Here is a 19,065-nt window from a genome sequence, read left to right on the forward strand (position 1 = left end):
ATATCTATTTTAATATTAAATGGAAATTAAATAATATATGAATACATTTAAAAAAAAAATTAAATTAATAAAGATATATAAAAAGGATTAAAAATTTTAAGGTATTATATTTACATATTCATAGACATAAAAGTAATCTTACAATTATAAAGCACATATGTCGTATTTTGAGTTATTTTCTACTATTTCATTAGTTAAATTATTTTTTAAAATTTTAGTAAGACAAACAAATTTAATGTATAATTATTTTTTATCTGATTTTATATTTCTTGTAGTTTTTATATGTCCATATTTAGTTTTTCCTCCAATATCTGGATGAATTTGTAAATCAATCATTTTTTCATTTCCTGCTATAGGTGAACCTCGTACTGAATTATTAATAGTATTTCGTTCTTTTTCCAAAAACAAACAAACATCACTCATTGATGGTCTATCCTCTGGACAAAAATTCCAAATTTTATAAAATATATAATCTCTTATGGCTACTGGAATTTCTTTTGGAAGTTTCATACGATAATTATTTAAACAAATTTGTCGTATCATTTCAACATTACTAAATTCTGGATATGGTTCAGATCCATCATTAAATATTTCCCATACCATTATTCCATAAGTAAAAACATCAGATTTTGTATAATACATCTTTTTTTGAATTGTTTCAGGTGCAAGATATTTTATTGGTGCTTTTGATTGTGGTTCCATTTTATATTCATTACCTTCTATACTCATACCAAAATCAGAAATTTTAACAATACCATCTTCTGTTAAAAGACAATTACGTGCTGCTACATCCCTATGTATAATATTTAAAGAATGTAAATGTTCAATACCATTTGCCGCACAACAACAAAAAAACATTTTTTTATTATTTTCTACTTTATTTGTTTGTAAATATTTATCTAGAGCACCATTTGAAGCATACTCCATAATTATTATTAAAGGTTCTTGTAGTGCTGCAACACCATAACATCTTATAACATTAATATGATTAAATTTTCTCATTAACCTTGCTTCTTTCATAATTTCTTTAATTTGAGGTTTTGTTAATTTTTCTAATTTTGCTAATTTTGTAGCAACTAAAAAATGTTTATCTGATTGATAATCATTAAACATAGAAAGCCAAACTTCGGCAAAAGCACCTTCACCTATTTTTTTAGTCATTTCAATCTTTAAATGATTAGAAATATGTGATTTTAAAAAAAAATACATACCTGTGAGTGATCAATTTCCCATTCTTTTTTTCCAATAGGTTTTATGAGCATAATATCTTCATTAGCAGATAATTTATGTCTTTGTAAAAAATAATAATCAACAAGTTCAACAATACTATCAAAAGCTAATCTAGAAATTATATATCGTCCTTTTAAAGTTTTAGAAATGATAAAATGTTTCAGTAGTTTTCGTTCTTTTTGGTTTTTTATTCTCTCTTTTTGAACAACACTCAAAATATATGATATTTCATGACTTTGATTTGGAATTGAAAGCCTAACAAGAAAATCTCCAACATTTACAAGCATTTTATTAATATCTTCTCTAGGTAGGTATCCATGATAATAAGGTTGTGTTAAAAGTCCTTTTAATCCAAGATTACTTTTATCAGTCATTGAAAGATAACTAGTAAAAATAGTGATTATCTTCATCCTTTTATAACTTTTAATTTATGATAAAAATTTTAATTTAAACTACAATATCTATTCCTTGTAAATTTCAATATTATTGTCCATAATATTTTTCCTACATTTTTTTTCTTTAAAATTCTTATGCTTCTTTCCTTTTAAATGAGATTCCCATGATCTTATACCATGAAGTTCCAGAGAACAAACATCACAAAAAAATATTTTATTAATATCATTACTATCATAATTTGGTTGAGGGTTTTCATTACCTGTCCATAATTTGCAATATGAATTATTAAGAGCTAAAATTTTTCCATTATTAATAAAATTATCAACAGTATCTAAAATAATTGGAATATTTTTGGTATAAAAATCATTTATCTCTGTTGTATCAACTAGATAAATATTTTTGACATCATTAACATTATTTAATAATTTATATTCTAATCGACGTCTTTGCTTTCGTGCATATTTTCTTGTATGTGCTTGAAGGCCACAAATACCCTTTTCAAAATTTGAATCTGTTTCTTTTTTAAACCATTGTTCAAATTCTTTTATACCAATACTTTGCATTATACCATATTTTCCTAATTTTTCATGATACTTTTCATAAAATGTTTTTAACTCTTCTTTTAAACCACGTTCTTCCATCTTAATTACACGTTTGTCTAATCTATCATCCAATACATCTTTTTCGGCATCCATATTAAATATAAGAACATTTTCATATCTTAATTTATTCTTATCTTCTTTTTGTTTTTCTATAAATTCACTTTTTTTGACACCTGTTGATAAAGCAATTTCAATTGCTCTATGAACACGTTGTCTATTATTTCTATGGATTTGGTTTGCTGATATATGATCTGTTTCAAGAAGCATTTCATACAATTCATCATTACTCATATTTTTCAGCATTTGACGAATAGTTTTTACATTATTTTTATCAGTTGAAATAAGATTATCTTTAAAAAGTACTGCTTCAATATAATAATTAGTCCCACCACAAATAACTGGAAGTTTTCCCTGATCCCATAAATTATTCATAACTTCAATACAATCATCCTTGAATTGATGAACATTGTATTCTCTAAAATCTGGTTCCAAAAAACTCATCAAATGATGTTTAATACCTTTTTGTTCATCTATAGTAACTTTGTTTGTAACAATATCAAGACCTTAAAATATATAAAATAAATTTTAATATTATAAATAAATCTTAATATTAAAATAAATATTACCCTTATAAATTTGTTGACTATCAGCATTAATAACTTCACCATTAAATTTTTTTGCTATTTCAATTGCAGCATCACTTTTTCCTGCACCTGTACAACCCATAACGATAACATAAGGATTTTCTAATTTTTTCATTGCTGTTAAATATTTCTTCATACTCTACTGGAATTAAAAATAGATAAAATTAAACAACACCATCTTACAACGATACTCTGTTTCCACATGGTGTATTGCGTCTCATCTTTTTAGTACATATTTTGTCATCATTTTTTATTTCAAAATTTGTCAATAACATGCCTAGTTTCAGTTTTTCTGGTTCGAATAAATCTAACGAAGATGACTCTAATGAATCTTTCTTTAGTGTAGGTGAACGTCTTTCAATGTTGGTAAGTTTTTAAAGAATTATTTTAATTTTTATTTTTAGCCTGGAGTTTTAGAACCAAGAATTAATTTATTTCAAAGTGCAAACAACTCAGCGTATCAAACACCAAAAGCAGATTCATCTATAAGAGTCAAAGAAGAAGTTACTCCAAATAGTGATCAGGAAAATAAACCAACGAATGGAATTGACAAATCATTAATTAATGAATTTAATTATAAACCTTCTAACGACTTCCATTCACCTTACAACAAAGGATCAAGAATATTTTCAAGAGTTTCAAATTTTTTAAAGAACGAAAGAATAACTGATCCAATTGAACATAATGCTTCTATTGCAAGTATTCAATCTAATTTTACTGTCAATCCCATGTTTCCTTCTGATATTATGGGTACTGCATTTGACAAGGCTCGTGCAGATATTGAGTTAATTGTTGATGATTTTAAAAAAAATGTCACCTTGATTAGAGAAAGGGATAATATACCTACGTGTAAATGGGATATTAAGAAGCATACATTATCAGAAGAGTTTCTTAAACTTCGTGACAGACCAAAATCAAAACCTTTAATTCCTAAAAAAGAAGAAACTAACTCTAATGATAGAAGTAAAACTCAGAATATTGTTAATTCTTTATTGACAACCATTTCACAAGGAGTAAATAATCAAGCGACGACTAATTTTTCAAATTGTTTACCAGTTTCTCAACCATTCTTAAATACTAGCATTCATTTCCAACAACAACAAAATATTCTTCCTCAAAATATATTAATTAATTCATCTCAACAACAGCAAGTTCCAACAGTGCCATTTATTGGTAATGCTCCTATACAACAATTACCAGTACAAACAAATGATAATGAAGTTGAGGTGACAGAAGAACAAATGGAAGCTGAAGAAGAGGTTGAAAGGAAACTTTTAAGAGCCTTGGAAAGAATTGCTCGTGTAGAAGGACCGCTTCCATGAACCTTTTTGTAATATTATTATTTTATAAATATGAAATTCAATTTTTTTTACTTTTCATTTTTTATACATTTAATTTTGAAAAAATCAGGATGTATCTTATCAATAAGTTTGTATAGTATAATGATGATATACTTTGAGGAAATTTAATAAAAACAATTTTTTTGTTATGTATTGATAAATCTTCCAGGAATGTGTACATTAGTAATTTTGTTGACATTTTTTTTTCTCTCTATTGTAGACTGGTATTTAATTATTGAACCGGTTGTAAAGGCGATAAAATATGGTCGTTCGAGAAATTAGAAAGAAATATTTATCATATAAATCCTATTATATTCTTTGTTTCATTTTAAATTTCTTATGTGACATCTGTATTATATAAAGATTTGCGATAAATTGTTTAATATTAACATTACCTATACAGAATAATTCTATATTTGACCTATCTTTACTATAAAATATTAAGAATTTTTATCAATTACATTTAATTATAAAATCAATACTCTATTTTTATAATGTCAGCTGAAATAAATACACAAAAAGATAATACTACTATTATTAAGCTAAAACCTTCTAATGATGATTCAATTTGTAATGTAAATCAAAAAAAAGAAAAAAATTCATTTGATGAATGTAGATTTAAAAGTATCCATCCAATACGAAAGGCACCTGAATATTCTGTAAAAGAATTATGTCAAATAAATTCGTCACTTTTTGTTGCCCTAGGATTCTTTCCCCCATTTATTGGTGCTTTTTCTTCAATTTTAATGGCATTAGTTTTTCACTATGATCTCATTAGTAATTATAATTGGCAATGTGGGGTATGTTAATTTATTTTATCAATAGTTATAATTTTATTTTTAGAGAGCAAGATTTCCTTCAATATCAAGAATAATCAATTTACCTTTAGAACGTATTCCATGGCAAATGTTTGTTTTGTTTCATGTACCATTTAGAGTGATAGAATTATGTGTTGGAAGTATGTTTAGAATCATTTAATTTTTTATTAATATTATTTAGATGTTAGATATAAACGATTAATGTCAACACATTGTACATGGCCGAAATTTTATAATTTTAGTAGAATATGTTATACAACATTTGGATTTCTTGAGGTCATTTTTTTAGTTTTTCTTAGTGTAATTGGTGAAAGAGAAAATATTGGTGTTCATGTAATATTCTTTTATCTTATGGGTTTTTGTGGGTTTGTATTTTATATTGCAAATATAATATGTCATTCACAATCACTTTGGTATTTAAATCCATATGGTAGAATAAGTTATTATATTAAAATAATAACAACATGTCTTTATTTCATATCAATGCCAATTTTATTTACAGCTTTTTATCTTTATTGGAAAAAATGTATAACAGTTAGTAAGTTAATTTTATAAATTTCCAATATATGATGCATATTAATTTCAGTGTATGATGTCTTTGCACTTACAGAATATACAGACTTTTTACTAAATATTATATATCATTGCTGTGCCTTTCTAGATATACGACATAAAGTTATATTTAGCATCCGAAATGTCAAACCGGCTGATAAACTTTTGTAAGAAAAATACTAAATAACTATTTATTTTTATTAATAATAATATGCAAAATAAAATTTAAAAAAAAAATTTTTATTTTTTTATAACAAGATATAGTTTAATTTAAATTAATTAAATTTCTAAACAAAAAAAAAAAGATGAATCATACTTGTGTCATTAATTTGTCGGTCCTATCGGAAGCCAGTTTTCTTTTTCTCAATTAATTCTCTCAAAAAGAAATTGGTGATATGACAAATTGTAAACATTTTTTATTCTACCGGATATACCAATAAATTATCTATTTAAATATTTCCAGTTATTTTTATTCAAGTTATGAATTTTTTGTTAAAAGCTTCAAGGTTTAAAAAAAATTTTATTTTACGAAATGGTTGTCATACATCAATCAATGAAAAAATTATGATTGACACAAAGTAAGATACATTTAAACTTTTTTTTTAATGTATATTTAGACTTAATCCACGTCACAAAAATATTGCTGAAGGTAAAATAAATCCAATACAATATGACTGGGAGAAGGAAGTTTCAGTATTACGTGAAAGATTTGGAACATATGGTTTAGCTTCAAATGTTAATTTAAGTCAGTTATGGCCAACAATAGAGGAAATTCAAGAAATTCAAGCATGTAACTTGTACTCACCTTATAAAGAAGTTTTAGAAGCGGCGAAAAAATGTGAAGAAGAAAAACAAAAAGAATTAGAGAACAAATTAAAGGAGGTTGAAGAGAATGACAAAAAATATTCTGAAACTACTGTTCAAAATTAGGGTTTTAAATTTTTTTAAAGGATTTATTAAGTTTGATATATATTAATAAATGTTTTTGTTACTTTAATTATTTTATACATGGTTGTAAATACCATGTTATATTTAAAAATTTTTTATTTGTTGTAAAAATATTTTAAAATTTTTATAGAAAAATGACGGAAAATACAATTCTTGGGACACTTGCTATATTCAGAAAACGATCTACACTATTTTCATGCGGTTATTGTAAAGATAATGGAAAAAGAAATTTTAGTCATGGTTTGTTTATTTCAGTCGCCATATCACAATTTGCCTTTTAGGATGCCTTATTCAAGTATTAAGTTTTAAAATTTTTGAATCATTACTCGATAGAGGATGGAGCAGGTAATAAATATCTTTAAAAGGTTAAAATAGTGATATGGAGGCCAAAGTTATATTTATGTATAAGATTTTTAGGCCTTGTTGCAATAGAACTCTCTCCACTAGGTTATAATATTGTTATGGATAGAGGATGGAGACGGTATTAAATTTTATTTTTAACTTATCTTTTTACCATTATAGGTCTGGTAATTATTTATATAAACCAATAATGAATAAAACTTGTTGTCCACAATATACAATACGTTTAAATTTGGATAAATTTGAATTAAGTAAATCACATAAAAAAGTTTTAAAAAATGTCAAACGTTATCTAGAGATTGGTGAATGTCAAACACGTAAAATAAATGAAGAAAATATTTATTTACCAATAAAAAAAACAAAAAATGTTTCAAATATAGAAACTAGTCAAGAAAATATAGAAAAGTCAAAGAAAATGTCTAAGAAGAAAAATATAAGAAGAGAACGTGCTTTACAAAAGTTAAAAAGTAAAGGTATTGATATTGATGAATATCAAATGGAGCGTAGAAAAAAAGAAGAAAATCGTAAAAAAACATTAGCCAACTACATAGAAGAGATTAAAAATATTGAAGGAAAACATAAACTTCAATTTCGACTCGTTTATATTGGTAGTGATTCATTTAAAGAGACCAAACAAGAAAGTTATAATGTTTATAAAAAATATCAAGAAGTTATTCATAAAGATTCAAATAACTCAGAAGCAAATTGGCATGACTTTTTGTGTTGTGGAAATATATTCAAAGGTTTCAAAAATAACGGAACATCTAATATTACATATGGTGCTTATCATTATCAATATATTTTAAATAACAATATCATTGCTGTTAGTGTTCTTGATATTCTACCGCATTTAATATCAGCCAAATATTTTTATTATGATCCTCAATATTCTTTTCTGAATTTGGGAACATTTAGTGCATTACATGAAATATATTTTGCACAAACTCTTCATGCAACAGATCCAAAATTAAAGTATTATTATATGGGATTTTATATTCATAATTGCCCAAAAATGAGATATAAAGCTAATTTTAGGCCATCAGAATTACTTTGTGATCAAAGTTATCGATGGATGGATTTAAAAGAAGCAACTGATATGATTGAAAAAAATAATGGTCATTTTACAGTATTTTATCCTGATGATAAAAATATTGAAAAAATTGATCTTGATAGAGTAAGGTTTATAAATCCTCGCAAAGAAATTCATGGATATAGATCAATGGCTCTTCAAGCAGAATATGAATATTTAAATGACCCATACCAAAGAGAAGTTATTCAATATATAATGGATAGAATTGGAAAAGCATGTTATAATATGAAATTTTTTATAATTGGCGAAAGAATTAACTATGACTCAGATAGTGATTAAATAAATTTTTTTTTGGATATATATAATTTCTAATTTATAACATCTAGTTTTATTAATTATAATAAAAAAAATAAATAATTTTAGTATAATATTAAAAAGTAATGCACTTTTTTAATATTTATATCTAGTTCCCTTCGAGACTGTGTTGTATACATTTTCTCAATGCTGACGTGTTCTGTTTACTAGAAGTTTATTTATTAGTCTTATTAAAATAAGGTTTCAAATTCTTCATCATACTATTTTCTAAAAATGAAGCTTTTTTTTCCTTTAATTTTTCTTATTCCTACACTTTTGGCTCAAATGCCAACATTAAGAAAATTTGAATATAAACATTCATTTAGAGCACCAAATTTATCTCAAAGAGATGGCTCAATTCCATTTTGGACAATAACAGGTGATGCAATTGCAAGTGGTGATCAATTACGTTTAGTACCTTCTATTAAAAGTAGAAGAGGAATTGCATGGAATAAAAGAGCTTTTACAGAATCTGAATTTTTTGAAATTGATACTGCTATTAAAGTTACAGGACAAAGACTTGGAGCTGATGGTTTAGCTTTTTGGTATACATCACAACCTGGAACTTTAGGACCAGTTTATGGTTCAAATGATAGATGGAATGGTTTAGGTATTTTCTTAGATTCATATGATAATGATGGCCAGAAAAATAATCCATACATCTCAGCAATGGTTAATGATGGTACAAGAGAATATGATCATGTTTCTGATGGATCAACTCAGGTTCTTGCCGGATGCCAAAAAGATTTTAGAAATAGACCATATCCTGTAAGAATTAGAATTGAATATTTTAATAATATTTTAACTGTTTTAATTTCTGATGGACAATCAGCACAACCACGTTATGAAATGTGTTTACGTGTTGAAAATGTCTTCTTACCTAGAAATGGTTACTTTGGTATTTCAGCTGCTACAGGTGGTTTAGCTGATGATCATGACATTATTGAATTTTCTGCTTATTCTCTTCATAATAAACCCGCAACTGGAGGTCATGATATTCCTAAAGATGAAAAAGAAAAGTATGATGCTGAATTTGAGAGACAAAGAGAACAATTTGAAAAAGAAAGAGAAAAATTCCAAAAAGAACATCCAGAAAAGGTTAGACCAGATGATGAGGAGGATGCAGCAAAATATTATGAAGATGCTACTGCAAGAGAATTACGTTTAATTTATGAAGCACAAACAGCAATTCATCAAATTATGCAAAACTTAGATAATAAATTAAAAGAAATTCAAAATACACAAAATGTTCATACTTCAATGCTTCAATCAGGTGGTCAACATGTACCACAAACGGGTGGTCAAGTACCTCAAGTTGCTCCTGGTGGTTTCCAACAACACGAAAAACAAGAAGTTATCCAACAAATTCGTGATTTATCAACATCAATAAGAGATATGAAAAATTATGTTAATGAAGTTTATACAAGAACATTTAATATGGAAAATAAATTAAACACAGCCTCCCAAGGTGGAATTAATGCTGCTCTTCAACAACAATTAAATAATATTCAAGACGACCTTTCTAAAGTCAGTCGTAATTATGCAAATAATCAAGGAAAGTCTGGAGATTGTCCTTCCTGTATAGGATCATCATTCTTTTTACTTATTATTGCAGTTCAAAGTGCAGCATTGTTTGTATTTATATATTTAAGATCAAAGGAAACGAAAGCTAAATTTTATTAGTAATCAGTTTAAATTTTATATTTTGCCTTTCATTTTGTTACAACTTCAATAAATTTTGATACAAATATTTAATTGTTTGATTATTAATGTCTTATCATTCAGTAGAAGTGTAATGTATTTAAATTTTGTAGTACTCTTATCGTTTTTTTTCTCATCTTTTTCCCGTGGAGATCTTGTCAACTGATATAGGTTTTTATAAAATTAAGTACAATATATTGGTTTACCGGAAAATGTTTCGAGAAGGTAAAGAAAATAAAGTTTCTTATCATTGCATAACTTCACCACATCCGGTTCCTTTAACACAAGATATGAACAAAATATTTTGTATATAAAGAATAATCTTTGATTTAATTTTCATTAAACTCACTTAATCATGAAGTTTTTTGTTATTTTATTTGCCTTCATATGTGTTGCTTCAGCAGCTGTATTCCAACACCAACTTCATAAAGTTGAGTCAACCCGTAAACGTCTTACTAAAGCCGGAAAATGGCCAGCATACATGAAATATAAGAATTTCTTGAGACACCAAGCAAAACAACAAGTTTTGGCATCAGTTTCCCAAAATGTTAATGATTATGATGATTTGGAATATCTCGGAAACATCACAATTGGAACACCAGGACAACAATTCGTTGTCGTTCTTGATACTGGATCAAGTAATCTTTGGATTCCAGATGTTACTTGTGGACAAGGAGGTTCATCTGACTGCCCATCATACTGTTCTGATGCTGAATTCTGTCAATTCCTCTGTGACCCAAGTTGCTGCAGCTCAATGAAGTCTGTTAAATCAAACTGTGATGGAAAACACAAATTCGATTCTTCAAAATCATCAACCTATGTTAAGAACGGACAATCATGGACAATCCAATACGGATCTGGAGATGCTAATGGTTTCCTTGGACAAGATACCGTTTCTTTCGTAGGAAGCAAAGGAAATCTTGCTATCCCAAAAACCGTTTTTGGACAAGCCCAACAAATTTCTTCTGATTTTGCCAATGACCCAACTGACGGTATTCTTGGTCTTGCTTTCACCAGTCTTGCTGTCGACGGTGTTGTTCCACCACTTATTCTTGCTAACCAACAAGGACTTCTTGATAAGCCACTTTTCACCGTTCACCTTCAACACGATGGTGCTGTTAACGGAAACATTGGAGGAGTTTTCACATATGGTGCTATTGATACCACCAACTGTGGACCAATCATTGCTTACCAAAAACTTTCTTCTGCTACATACTGGCAATTCAAAATGAACTCTATCTCTATTGGATCCGCTTCATTCAACAATGGATGGGACGTCATTTCTGATACTGGTATGTTTATTTATTTTTTCAATAATTAATAATATTTATTTTTAGGTACATCACTTTTGGCTGCACCAACAAATATCGGTAATTTTTTTTTTAAAAAAAAAACTAAATATATTATAAATTATATTATAATAATATATAATTTTATATATACATCTATATAATTTTTTATTTTAACATATTATTTTTAGCTGATTCTGTTGCACAAGCCGCTGGTGCTCAATACAATGACCAATATCAATCATATTTAGTCAGCTGTACCGCTAAGGTTCCAGACATGAAACTCGTCATTGGATCAAACACATACACAATCCCAGGATCAAAACTTGTTGATGATGTTGGTTTAGGAAATGGACAATGTATGTTCGGAGTCTTCGGAATGGATATTGGTATGGGATTATCATTCATCCTCGGAGATCCATTCATAGAAAGTTACTGTAACATTTTCGATTTTGGAAACAACAGAATCGGATTTGCTCAATCCAAATAAATAAAACATAAGACTATTGTACTATAAAAATTAATGATTTTAATAAAAATTTTTAATAAAATTATGTGCGTATATACAAATATGATATTATATATAAAAGATAACTAATCTTTTTAAAATTATTAAAATGTTTTTTTTTTTTTTTGAATTCATAAATAATAGTCATTGAATAATTTTTTTTGTATGTTACAACATAATAATATGTCTACGAAATAATTTGTTATGTTAATTAAAAATGTAACTTCTTCTATTTCATATATATATATTTATAATATTCAAATTTTTTTGAAACATTTAATAGAATAAAGAATATATTATACTTTATTTTTTTCATAAATTAAACATAAGTATTATTAATTTCTTATTAATTAAGTTAGTCATTTCTTTAAAATAATAATATTATATAGATTCACTTTTTTTATAATAATGTGACAATATATATTTCCGTAGGCATTTTATGATTTGATCAAATAATTGGCGGTTAAGGACACGCAATTTTGGTCAACATTGCGTTAGGTCATAGAGCGATTTATTTTGGGATATATACTTTATTAATAATTTTGAACACTATTTTTTAAAAGTTCCTTTTTTTTTATTTAATTTTAAATATTTCTTTTAATTTTTATTTAATAATAATTAAGTTAATTTAATTATCTAAGGTCAATTTTAAAAATGTTATATAATTATAATATTTTGGATACATTTATATATTAGGTTCCTTGAAAATTATTAATTTTATTTATTAGCTTAAATAAATCTTTGTTAAAAGTAATTTATTAAAAAATTTAATTTTAAATAATAATGATAAAATGTGTCAATTTATAATATTAAATTATGTATTTATTTTTTTAATTTATAACTAAATTTTGACAAAATGTTTGCATTTTTGTTTTTTTTTTTAAAAGTCTCTTCATTTTGCCAAAATATATTATTTAAAATTTAGTATGTATAAATTTAACAAAAAATGAAATTTTATTAACTGTTAACTAAAAGTTAAATAAAAAAATATATAACATTATTATATTTTTGATAAAAGCTTTTATTGTGAATTTCATTTAACAATATTTATTCATCAATTTAAGAAATACTAAAATAAAATTTTTCTCCTTTAAACTTTCATTTATATATATTTACAAGTATTTATGTCTAGATTGAATTAAAACATTACTTTTGTTTTATTAAATCATTTTTCTTTGAATGAAATTTTTTTTAACCATAAAATAGAGTCTAATGTCAAAGGGATGTTTAATATTATATTTTTATTGATGTTTTATTACAAAATTTATGTAAAATATAACTTTTACAGATATCAGTGATTGTAAAAAGTTAATTTATTTTGTTGATATACATTTTTTTACCATAAGACATTATTTTTTTTTTGTAAATTAAGATAACTTTTATTTTGACAGTAATTTAAATTTTAGAATGATATAAATATTAAGTTGTGAAGATAAATTTTATTATATCTATTCTAAAATTTTTAATTCATAAAATATTACAAAAAAAAAGATATAGTTTTTCTATTTAATTAGATTGATATAAACATTTTTTTTAGACACAATTAAATTTTTAGTTGGAATTATGGCAAATCCTGTAATCAAAGAAATGGAAATACTAGAAAGTAAAAAACATACCAATCAAATTTATAAAGTTGTTTTAACTGGTGGACCATGTGGTGGAAAAACCACAGGACAAGTAAGTTTTCATCTATAAATTATATTTATTTTTATTTTTTTAGGAACGTTTAGAATCATTTTTTACTTCAATTGGATGGATAGTTTTAAAAGTACCTGAAGCAGCAACAACTTTAATGAAAGGAGGAATACGTTTTGGTGATTTAACTAAAGAAGAACAATATGTTTTTCAAGAGGAACTTGTTAGGACACTCCTTCGTCTCGAAAGTGTTTACTTTCGTTTAGCGGAGTCATTTGTTAAGAAATCAAATGTTTTAGTCATATGTGATCGTGGAGCAATGGATCCTTCAGCATATATGTCTAAAGATGAATGGGAAATGTTATGTAAAAATATTAATGTTGATACATTTCATTTACGTGAAACACGTTATAATCAAGTTGTTCATATGGTTACAGCTGCTGATGGAGCAGAAAAATTTTATACATTATCAAATAATGTTGCTAGAAGTGAAAGTTTAAAAGATGCATTAAGACAGGAACAATTAACAAGAAAAGCTTGGATTGGACATCCATATTTGGATATAATTGACAATGGTGATTGTAAAAATTTTGAGGATAAAATTTTAAAAATGATTCAAGCTGTTTGTAAGAAATCTGGTGTAAAAACTGGTGATAGATTAGATAAAAATACTAGAAAACGTAAATGGCTCGTTGCATCATGTGATGATAGTGGTTTTGATGAATTTGTACAATTTGCAGTTTCTCATACATATATCAAAATTGGAGTTGATGAAGAAAATGTTCAAGTGAGATTAAGAAAACGTGGTAATAATAATAAAGATACATATACTTTAACAAAAAGTCAAAACATATCAGGAGAAAGAATAGAAACAATATGGCAAATTAGTCGTAAAGAATATGATAACTTTTATAGATTGCGTGACACTAGTCGTTGTACTTTATTTAAAAATAGGAAATGTTTTAATTATGGAAATCAATACTTTCATCTTGATATTTTTGTTTCTCCACTTCCATCATCTTGTATGGGAAAGAATTTAATGATTCTTGAAACATATACAACTAAACCAATTTTTACTGATGAACCAGAATTGCCAAAATTCATGAAAATAGTTAAAGAAATTACTGGAAACAAGGAATTTTCCATGTACAATATTTCAAATAAAACTGCTAAACCTTTAAATATATGAATTTTTAAAAGTTTTTCAGTATCAAAAAAATTTATTTTAGTTTAATAATATATATTTATATATTTTTTTTATTATTAAATTATAATTTTAGCTGTTTTTTTTATAACTTTTTTTTTTAAAATAAAACTATAGTAAAAAATTTTATTATAATATACATAATTTTTTTAATTCTAATTCAGGAAATGTATTCTTAAAATCATCTTCCACATATTGTAATTTATTTTTTAATTGACTAATATTTTTATAAGCATCTAATAATAATTTTTTTAAATTTTCAACTTTTTTATTTTCTATTAAAAGTTTATTTTTTTCTCTCCATAACTGTTGTTGATATTTTTCAATTAATTGTAAATATATTGATAATTCATCCTTATTCTCGGCAACTTTTCTTTTATAATTTTTTTTATTTTTATCCATTTGTTTTTTAAGGTGTTCTATAATAATCTCATAATGCTATTAAAAAAAATAGTATATTAAAGTATATTATAACTTACTTTAATTAGGCTAACAATTTTGTCCTCTTCATACATATCATTCACATATATGTTATCTTTTCTTTTATTTCTATTATTAAATGATTTTATCTTTTTATGTTTACATTGATAACTTTCTAAAAAAGATGTTGATGATTCTGTATTACTTTCTTGGCATACATAATTAAATTCATTAAAACTATCATTATCAAATTCATAATCATATTTAAAAACTTTTTTTCTAATACATAAACTACAACAATTTTTATCAAAGTTACATTTTCCTTTACAATTTATAAACTTTTTATTTTGAGAAAATGTTTGACTGGTATTAAAGATATTTTTTGATTTAATATTTATAGTATTTTCAAATAATCCAATATTATGGTAATCAATTGTACTCTCTAAATAATTTTTTAAATCACCCAATTTCTCATTACATTCTGGTGGATTATAATAATATTTTGATTTATATGACAAAATATTATCTATCTTATCTTTTTTTTTTCTATCCATTGTATAACTAGTGTTATATGTTGTTTCAAAATTGTTTTTAATATAAAATAAATCAGAATTATATATCTAAAATATGTAATATATTTATAAAATGTTTAAAACTTACATAATTTGATTCATTTTTATCTTTTTTAAAAATATTTTTTAATCTTGATATCATTTTTAAAACAAAATATTTAAAATAATAATAAATTGTAGGATAAGAAATAATTATTATTAAAATAATAAATTATAACTGTTAAAATAAATTTTATTGTCAATGATGAGTGCTTTTAAAAGTTTAACAACTAAACTTTTATATATACAAATTTTTTTAATAAAAACATTACTTTAATGTTTTAAATTTATTATCTGTAAGTTATCTTTTTTGTCTTTTTGTTGTTGCCGAAATGGAGAATTTTTTGTAACTGTGAAAGAATGTTTTATGATGGCTTGTTAATGTTATTCTTTACTACTTAATATTTAAAAACATTTCTATAAGGCAAAAAAAAACATTGGTTATTTTTCTTTTCTTTTTTTTTAGTTATCATATTAATTAATTATTTAAAAAGAATAAAAGATATGTTTTTTAAAAAAATAATTGAAAGTTATATAATAAAATAATTTGTAAATAATAAATATATATATTATTGGTATAATTAATGTAGCAGTTTATTTATATAATTAAATTTATTATTTATTAATTAGAAATAGTTGATTCATTTACAATATTTTTAACATTATTATTATAAAGTAAAACATGAATAATCTATTTTATTATAGATATCCTTTATATTAATTTTTTTTATATTATAAATCATACAATTTTAATTTGCCTTCATTTACAGATAAAATTATAATTTATTTTTTGTTACAACTTTAAAATAAAATATTTATAATTTAAAATTAAGAATAAATTTAAGAAATATTTTCAAGAAATAACAAATAATTTAATGTTAAATTAATACCTAACATCAAGAAGAGAAATTTTATAAATCAAAAAATAAAAAAATTTTTTTTTTGTCAATTTTTAATTATTTTATATATAAAAATAAAATATTTTTTTTATTTTATTAAGAAATTGTTTATAATTTTTATACATAAAAAAAAAAGATTATACATTTTGCATAATTTTGATTTACAAAAAAAAAGTATATGATGGTCTTTGATAATTTATAAAATACTACTCATCCTATTATAATATATTAACACAATAGCTTTTGTAGTCTAAAAAAATTAGATTGCCTTTATCATGAGAATGACTAGCCAATATAATATAAATTAACATACTGATTAACATTAAACTAACGGTATCCTTTCAATAATTTTTTTTTTGTCTATAATTATTTCTATTAGTTGGTAAGTTAAGAAGAAAAAAAAAATTGTATACTTTAATAATGTAATTTAATTTTACAAAGATCATATATAAGATTATTTTATTTATAAATTAATATATATTTTTGTTGTGAGAAAAAAAATATACTTTTTTTATAATTCTTTATTATTTTATCATTCATAAATAAGTTACATGATTTAAATATTAAAAGAATATACTCTATTTTATAATAAAATACTTGATATATTTTGAATGTTGTAATTTATTTATTATTCTAATAAAGTTATGTTTTTAAATTAAAATTTATTATATAAGGAAAAAATGTTTCAAATATTTATAACTTCTTACTGTATATTTTAAAATTATAAAAGAAAAAAGTTCTTTTTTTTATTTTTGCTTTTAGTTATAAATTATATTTATTTGATGATTTTATTATAATACATTTTGAATAATAAGTTAAAGTATAATATTGAATAATTTTACTAAATAATTGTAATAAATAAAACTTTTAGTTTTAAATTACATTTCTATTGTTATTAATTTAATGTAATTTTATTGATGTATTATTTAAAAAAAAATTTATTAATAGATTATTATATAATTGTTTATAATTATAAAGTTAATAAAAGAATATTGTGTCCTAATGTAATTTTAAGATATACTTTTATATTACTATACCATATTTTAAATTATATTATATTATTTCATCTTATTTTTAGTTTTTAAATTTATTGAAATAAAAAAAAAAGTTTTACAATAAAAATAATGAAAATATTTTATCTACTATTATTTTTTAATTATATTAATATTATAATATGTATTATTCCATCAAGTATTCCTGATTGTTCATTAGAATCACCTAATATTGAATATATTTATACAATCAAAACAAATGACAATTTTTTTTTAAATCAAACATGGAAAATTCAAATTGGTGAAAGACATTTTTATAAAATTAATCAATGTTTTTCAAGTAAACATTATGTCTTAGTATCAAAATATTTTATTATAGATTTATCTTCATTTGAGGTATGGTTAAAAAGTAATGTTATTGGAACAAATTTATGTGGATACATGGGTATAAAAGTTCATGATGGAAGTTATTTTAATTTTTTTGCAATCATACCAAATGAAACAGTGATATATAAAAATTTAAAAATTGATAAAAAGTATGATAAACCAATTATGTCATTTGCCATTGGAACAAATTTTAAAAATTATATCAAAAGAGAGGGAAATTTAAATAAAGGTGAATGGTTATCACTTTTAAATACTCTAAATACATACTATAAAAATGAAAATAATAATAGAAATAGAACAATTTTTTGTTACAAAAAAATTAAAGAACATTTTTTTCTTAAAAATATTATAAAAGAATATACACCATCATGGTTTTCAAGTAATATTTTTAATATATTTGGTTATGAATATTATATTTATGGAAAACCTGAAGAGATGTTAGAATTTGTTGAAAAAAAAATTAATAATATTGGAAATGAAATATTTAAAAAATATAATTATACATTAAATAAAAATATAGGAGAATATATAACAGAAGGCAATAATAATAATAGTAGTATAAAAACTTTTCAGGTAAATGAAAAAATTATTGTTAATGTTATTAATAATGGTTTTAAAATAAAACATTGTGTTTTGGTTGATATTAAAAAAGTTCTTAATAAAATTGATAAATGTGGAGAAAAATTGATGGTTTATACAAATTATGGGATACGTTTTTATGATGTTAATCTCCAAACATTAATACTACCTGAAGATATAGAAAATTGTGATAATAAATTACAATTAAAAAATGTTTTGATAAAAGAAAATATTATATCAAAAGAATCAATATTAAATTTAGTAAGATTTCAAATGTCAAATATGGATAAATTAACAATAATTATTATTAGTACATTAATTATACTTTTTCAAGGATTAATAATTATAACAGTACTTAGAAAAATTTATACATGTATTCAGAAAAAAAAATTTTTATATGATGTTAGTATAGAAGAAGAAATTATTATAGAAGATCATCATAATGAAAATATAGTTAGAGCAATTTTAGTGTAATAATAAGTTAACATATATATATATATTTTACTAATTTTAAACTTATTCTCATATTTTAAAACAATTTTTTGTAAAGAAATATAAAATTATAA

At 23.5% G+C, this 19,065-nt stretch overlaps 11 protein-coding genes across 11 annotated transcripts; 8 read left to right on the top strand and 3 right to left on the bottom strand.

Annotated features, from left to right (window-relative positions):
* Positions 1-243: 243 nt before the first annotated feature.
* Positions 244-1,604, bottom strand: SRAE_1000212900 (Tyrosine-protein kinase Fps85D; the record flags this gene model as incomplete). The annotated part of the gene is made up of 2 exons (XM_024649170.1): positions 244-1,167; positions 1,212-1,604. 2 exons carry the CDS (start codon positions 1,602-1,604, stop codon positions 244-246), a joined length of 1,317 nt encoding a protein of 438 aa, XP_024503074.1.
* An 87-nt stretch (positions 1,605-1,691) lies between these two features.
* Positions 1,692-2,987, bottom strand: SRAE_1000213000 (tRNA dimethylallyltransferase, mitochondrial; the record flags this gene model as incomplete). Its single annotated transcript, XM_024649171.1, has 2 exons — positions 1,692-2,791; positions 2,855-2,987. 2 exons carry the CDS (start codon positions 2,985-2,987, stop codon positions 1,692-1,694), a joined length of 1,233 nt encoding a protein of 410 aa, XP_024503075.1.
* Positions 2,988-3,145: 158 nt separating this feature from the next.
* Positions 3,146-4,194, top strand: SRAE_1000213100 (Hypothetical protein; the record flags this gene model as incomplete). Its single annotated transcript, XM_024649172.1, has 2 exons — positions 3,146-3,238; positions 3,277-4,194. The coding sequence occupies 2 exons, from the start codon at positions 3,146-3,148 to the stop codon at positions 4,192-4,194; spliced, it is 1,011 nt and encodes a 336-aa protein (XP_024503076.1).
* Positions 4,195-4,706: 512 nt separating this feature from the next.
* On the top strand, positions 4,707-5,753 carry SRAE_1000213200 (Frag1/DRAM/Sfk1 family-containing protein; the record flags this gene model as incomplete). Its single annotated transcript, XM_024649173.1, has 4 exons — positions 4,707-5,012; positions 5,056-5,170; positions 5,212-5,568; positions 5,617-5,753. The coding sequence occupies 4 exons, from the start codon at positions 4,707-4,709 to the stop codon at positions 5,751-5,753; spliced, it is 915 nt and encodes a 304-aa protein (XP_024503077.1).
* Positions 5,754-6,062: 309 nt separating this feature from the next.
* SRAE_1000213300 (Growth arrest/ DNA-damage-inducible protein-interacting protein 1 family-containing protein) lies at positions 6,063-6,512 on the top strand (the record flags this gene model as incomplete). The annotated part of the gene is made up of 2 exons (XM_024649175.1): positions 6,063-6,160; positions 6,200-6,512. 2 exons carry the CDS (start codon positions 6,063-6,065, stop codon positions 6,510-6,512), a joined length of 411 nt encoding a protein of 136 aa, XP_024503078.1.
* Positions 6,513-6,664: 152 nt separating this feature from the next.
* On the top strand, positions 6,665-8,259 carry SRAE_1000213400 (Arginyl-tRNA--protein transferase 1; the record flags this gene model as incomplete). The annotated part of the gene is made up of 4 exons (XM_024649176.1): positions 6,665-6,770; positions 6,812-6,875; positions 6,940-7,011; positions 7,053-8,259. 4 exons carry the CDS (start codon positions 6,665-6,667, stop codon positions 8,257-8,259), a joined length of 1,449 nt encoding a protein of 482 aa, XP_024503079.1.
* A 300-nt stretch (positions 8,260-8,559) lies between these two features.
* On the top strand, positions 8,560-9,957 carry SRAE_1000213500 (Protein ERGIC-53; the record flags this gene model as incomplete). Its single annotated transcript, XM_024649177.1, has 1 exon — positions 8,560-9,957. The coding sequence occupies one exon, from the start codon at positions 8,560-8,562 to the stop codon at positions 9,955-9,957; it is 1,398 nt and encodes a 465-aa protein (XP_024503080.1).
* Positions 9,958-10,330: 373 nt separating this feature from the next.
* SRAE_1000213600 (Aspartic peptidase family and Aspartic peptidase domain-containing protein) lies at positions 10,331-11,754 on the top strand (the record flags this gene model as incomplete). Its single annotated transcript, XM_024649178.1, has 3 exons — positions 10,331-11,267; positions 11,313-11,345; positions 11,456-11,754. The coding sequence occupies 3 exons, from the start codon at positions 10,331-10,333 to the stop codon at positions 11,752-11,754; spliced, it is 1,269 nt and encodes a 422-aa protein (XP_024503081.1).
* A 1,581-nt stretch (positions 11,755-13,335) lies between these two features.
* Positions 13,336-14,596, top strand: SRAE_1000213700 (CYTH-like domain and P-loop containing nucleoside triphosphate hydrolase domain-containing protein; the record flags this gene model as incomplete). The annotated part of the gene is made up of 2 exons (XM_024649179.1): positions 13,336-13,449; positions 13,493-14,596. 2 exons carry the CDS (start codon positions 13,336-13,338, stop codon positions 14,594-14,596), a joined length of 1,218 nt encoding a protein of 405 aa, XP_024503082.1.
* A 144-nt stretch (positions 14,597-14,740) lies between these two features.
* SRAE_1000213800 (Hypothetical protein) lies at positions 14,741-15,745 on the bottom strand (the record flags this gene model as incomplete). The annotated part of the gene is made up of 3 exons (XM_024649180.1): positions 14,741-15,049; positions 15,091-15,651; positions 15,692-15,745. 3 exons carry the CDS (start codon positions 15,743-15,745, stop codon positions 14,741-14,743), a joined length of 924 nt encoding a protein of 307 aa, XP_024503083.1.
* Positions 15,746-17,665: 1,920 nt separating this feature from the next.
* SRAE_1000213900 (Hypothetical protein) lies at positions 17,666-18,973 on the top strand (the record flags this gene model as incomplete). The annotated part of the gene is made up of 2 exons (XM_024649181.1): positions 17,666-17,873; positions 17,913-18,973. The coding sequence occupies 2 exons, from the start codon at positions 17,666-17,668 to the stop codon at positions 18,971-18,973; spliced, it is 1,269 nt and encodes a 422-aa protein (XP_024503084.1).
* Positions 18,974-19,065: the final 92 nt, after the last annotated feature.

Source organism: Strongyloides ratti (genome assembly GCF_001040885.1).
Source record: "Strongyloides ratti genome assembly S_ratti_ED321, chromosome : 1".
In the NCBI taxonomy this organism is placed as follows: Eukaryota; Metazoa; Nematoda; class Chromadorea; order Rhabditida; family Strongyloididae; genus Strongyloides; species Strongyloides ratti.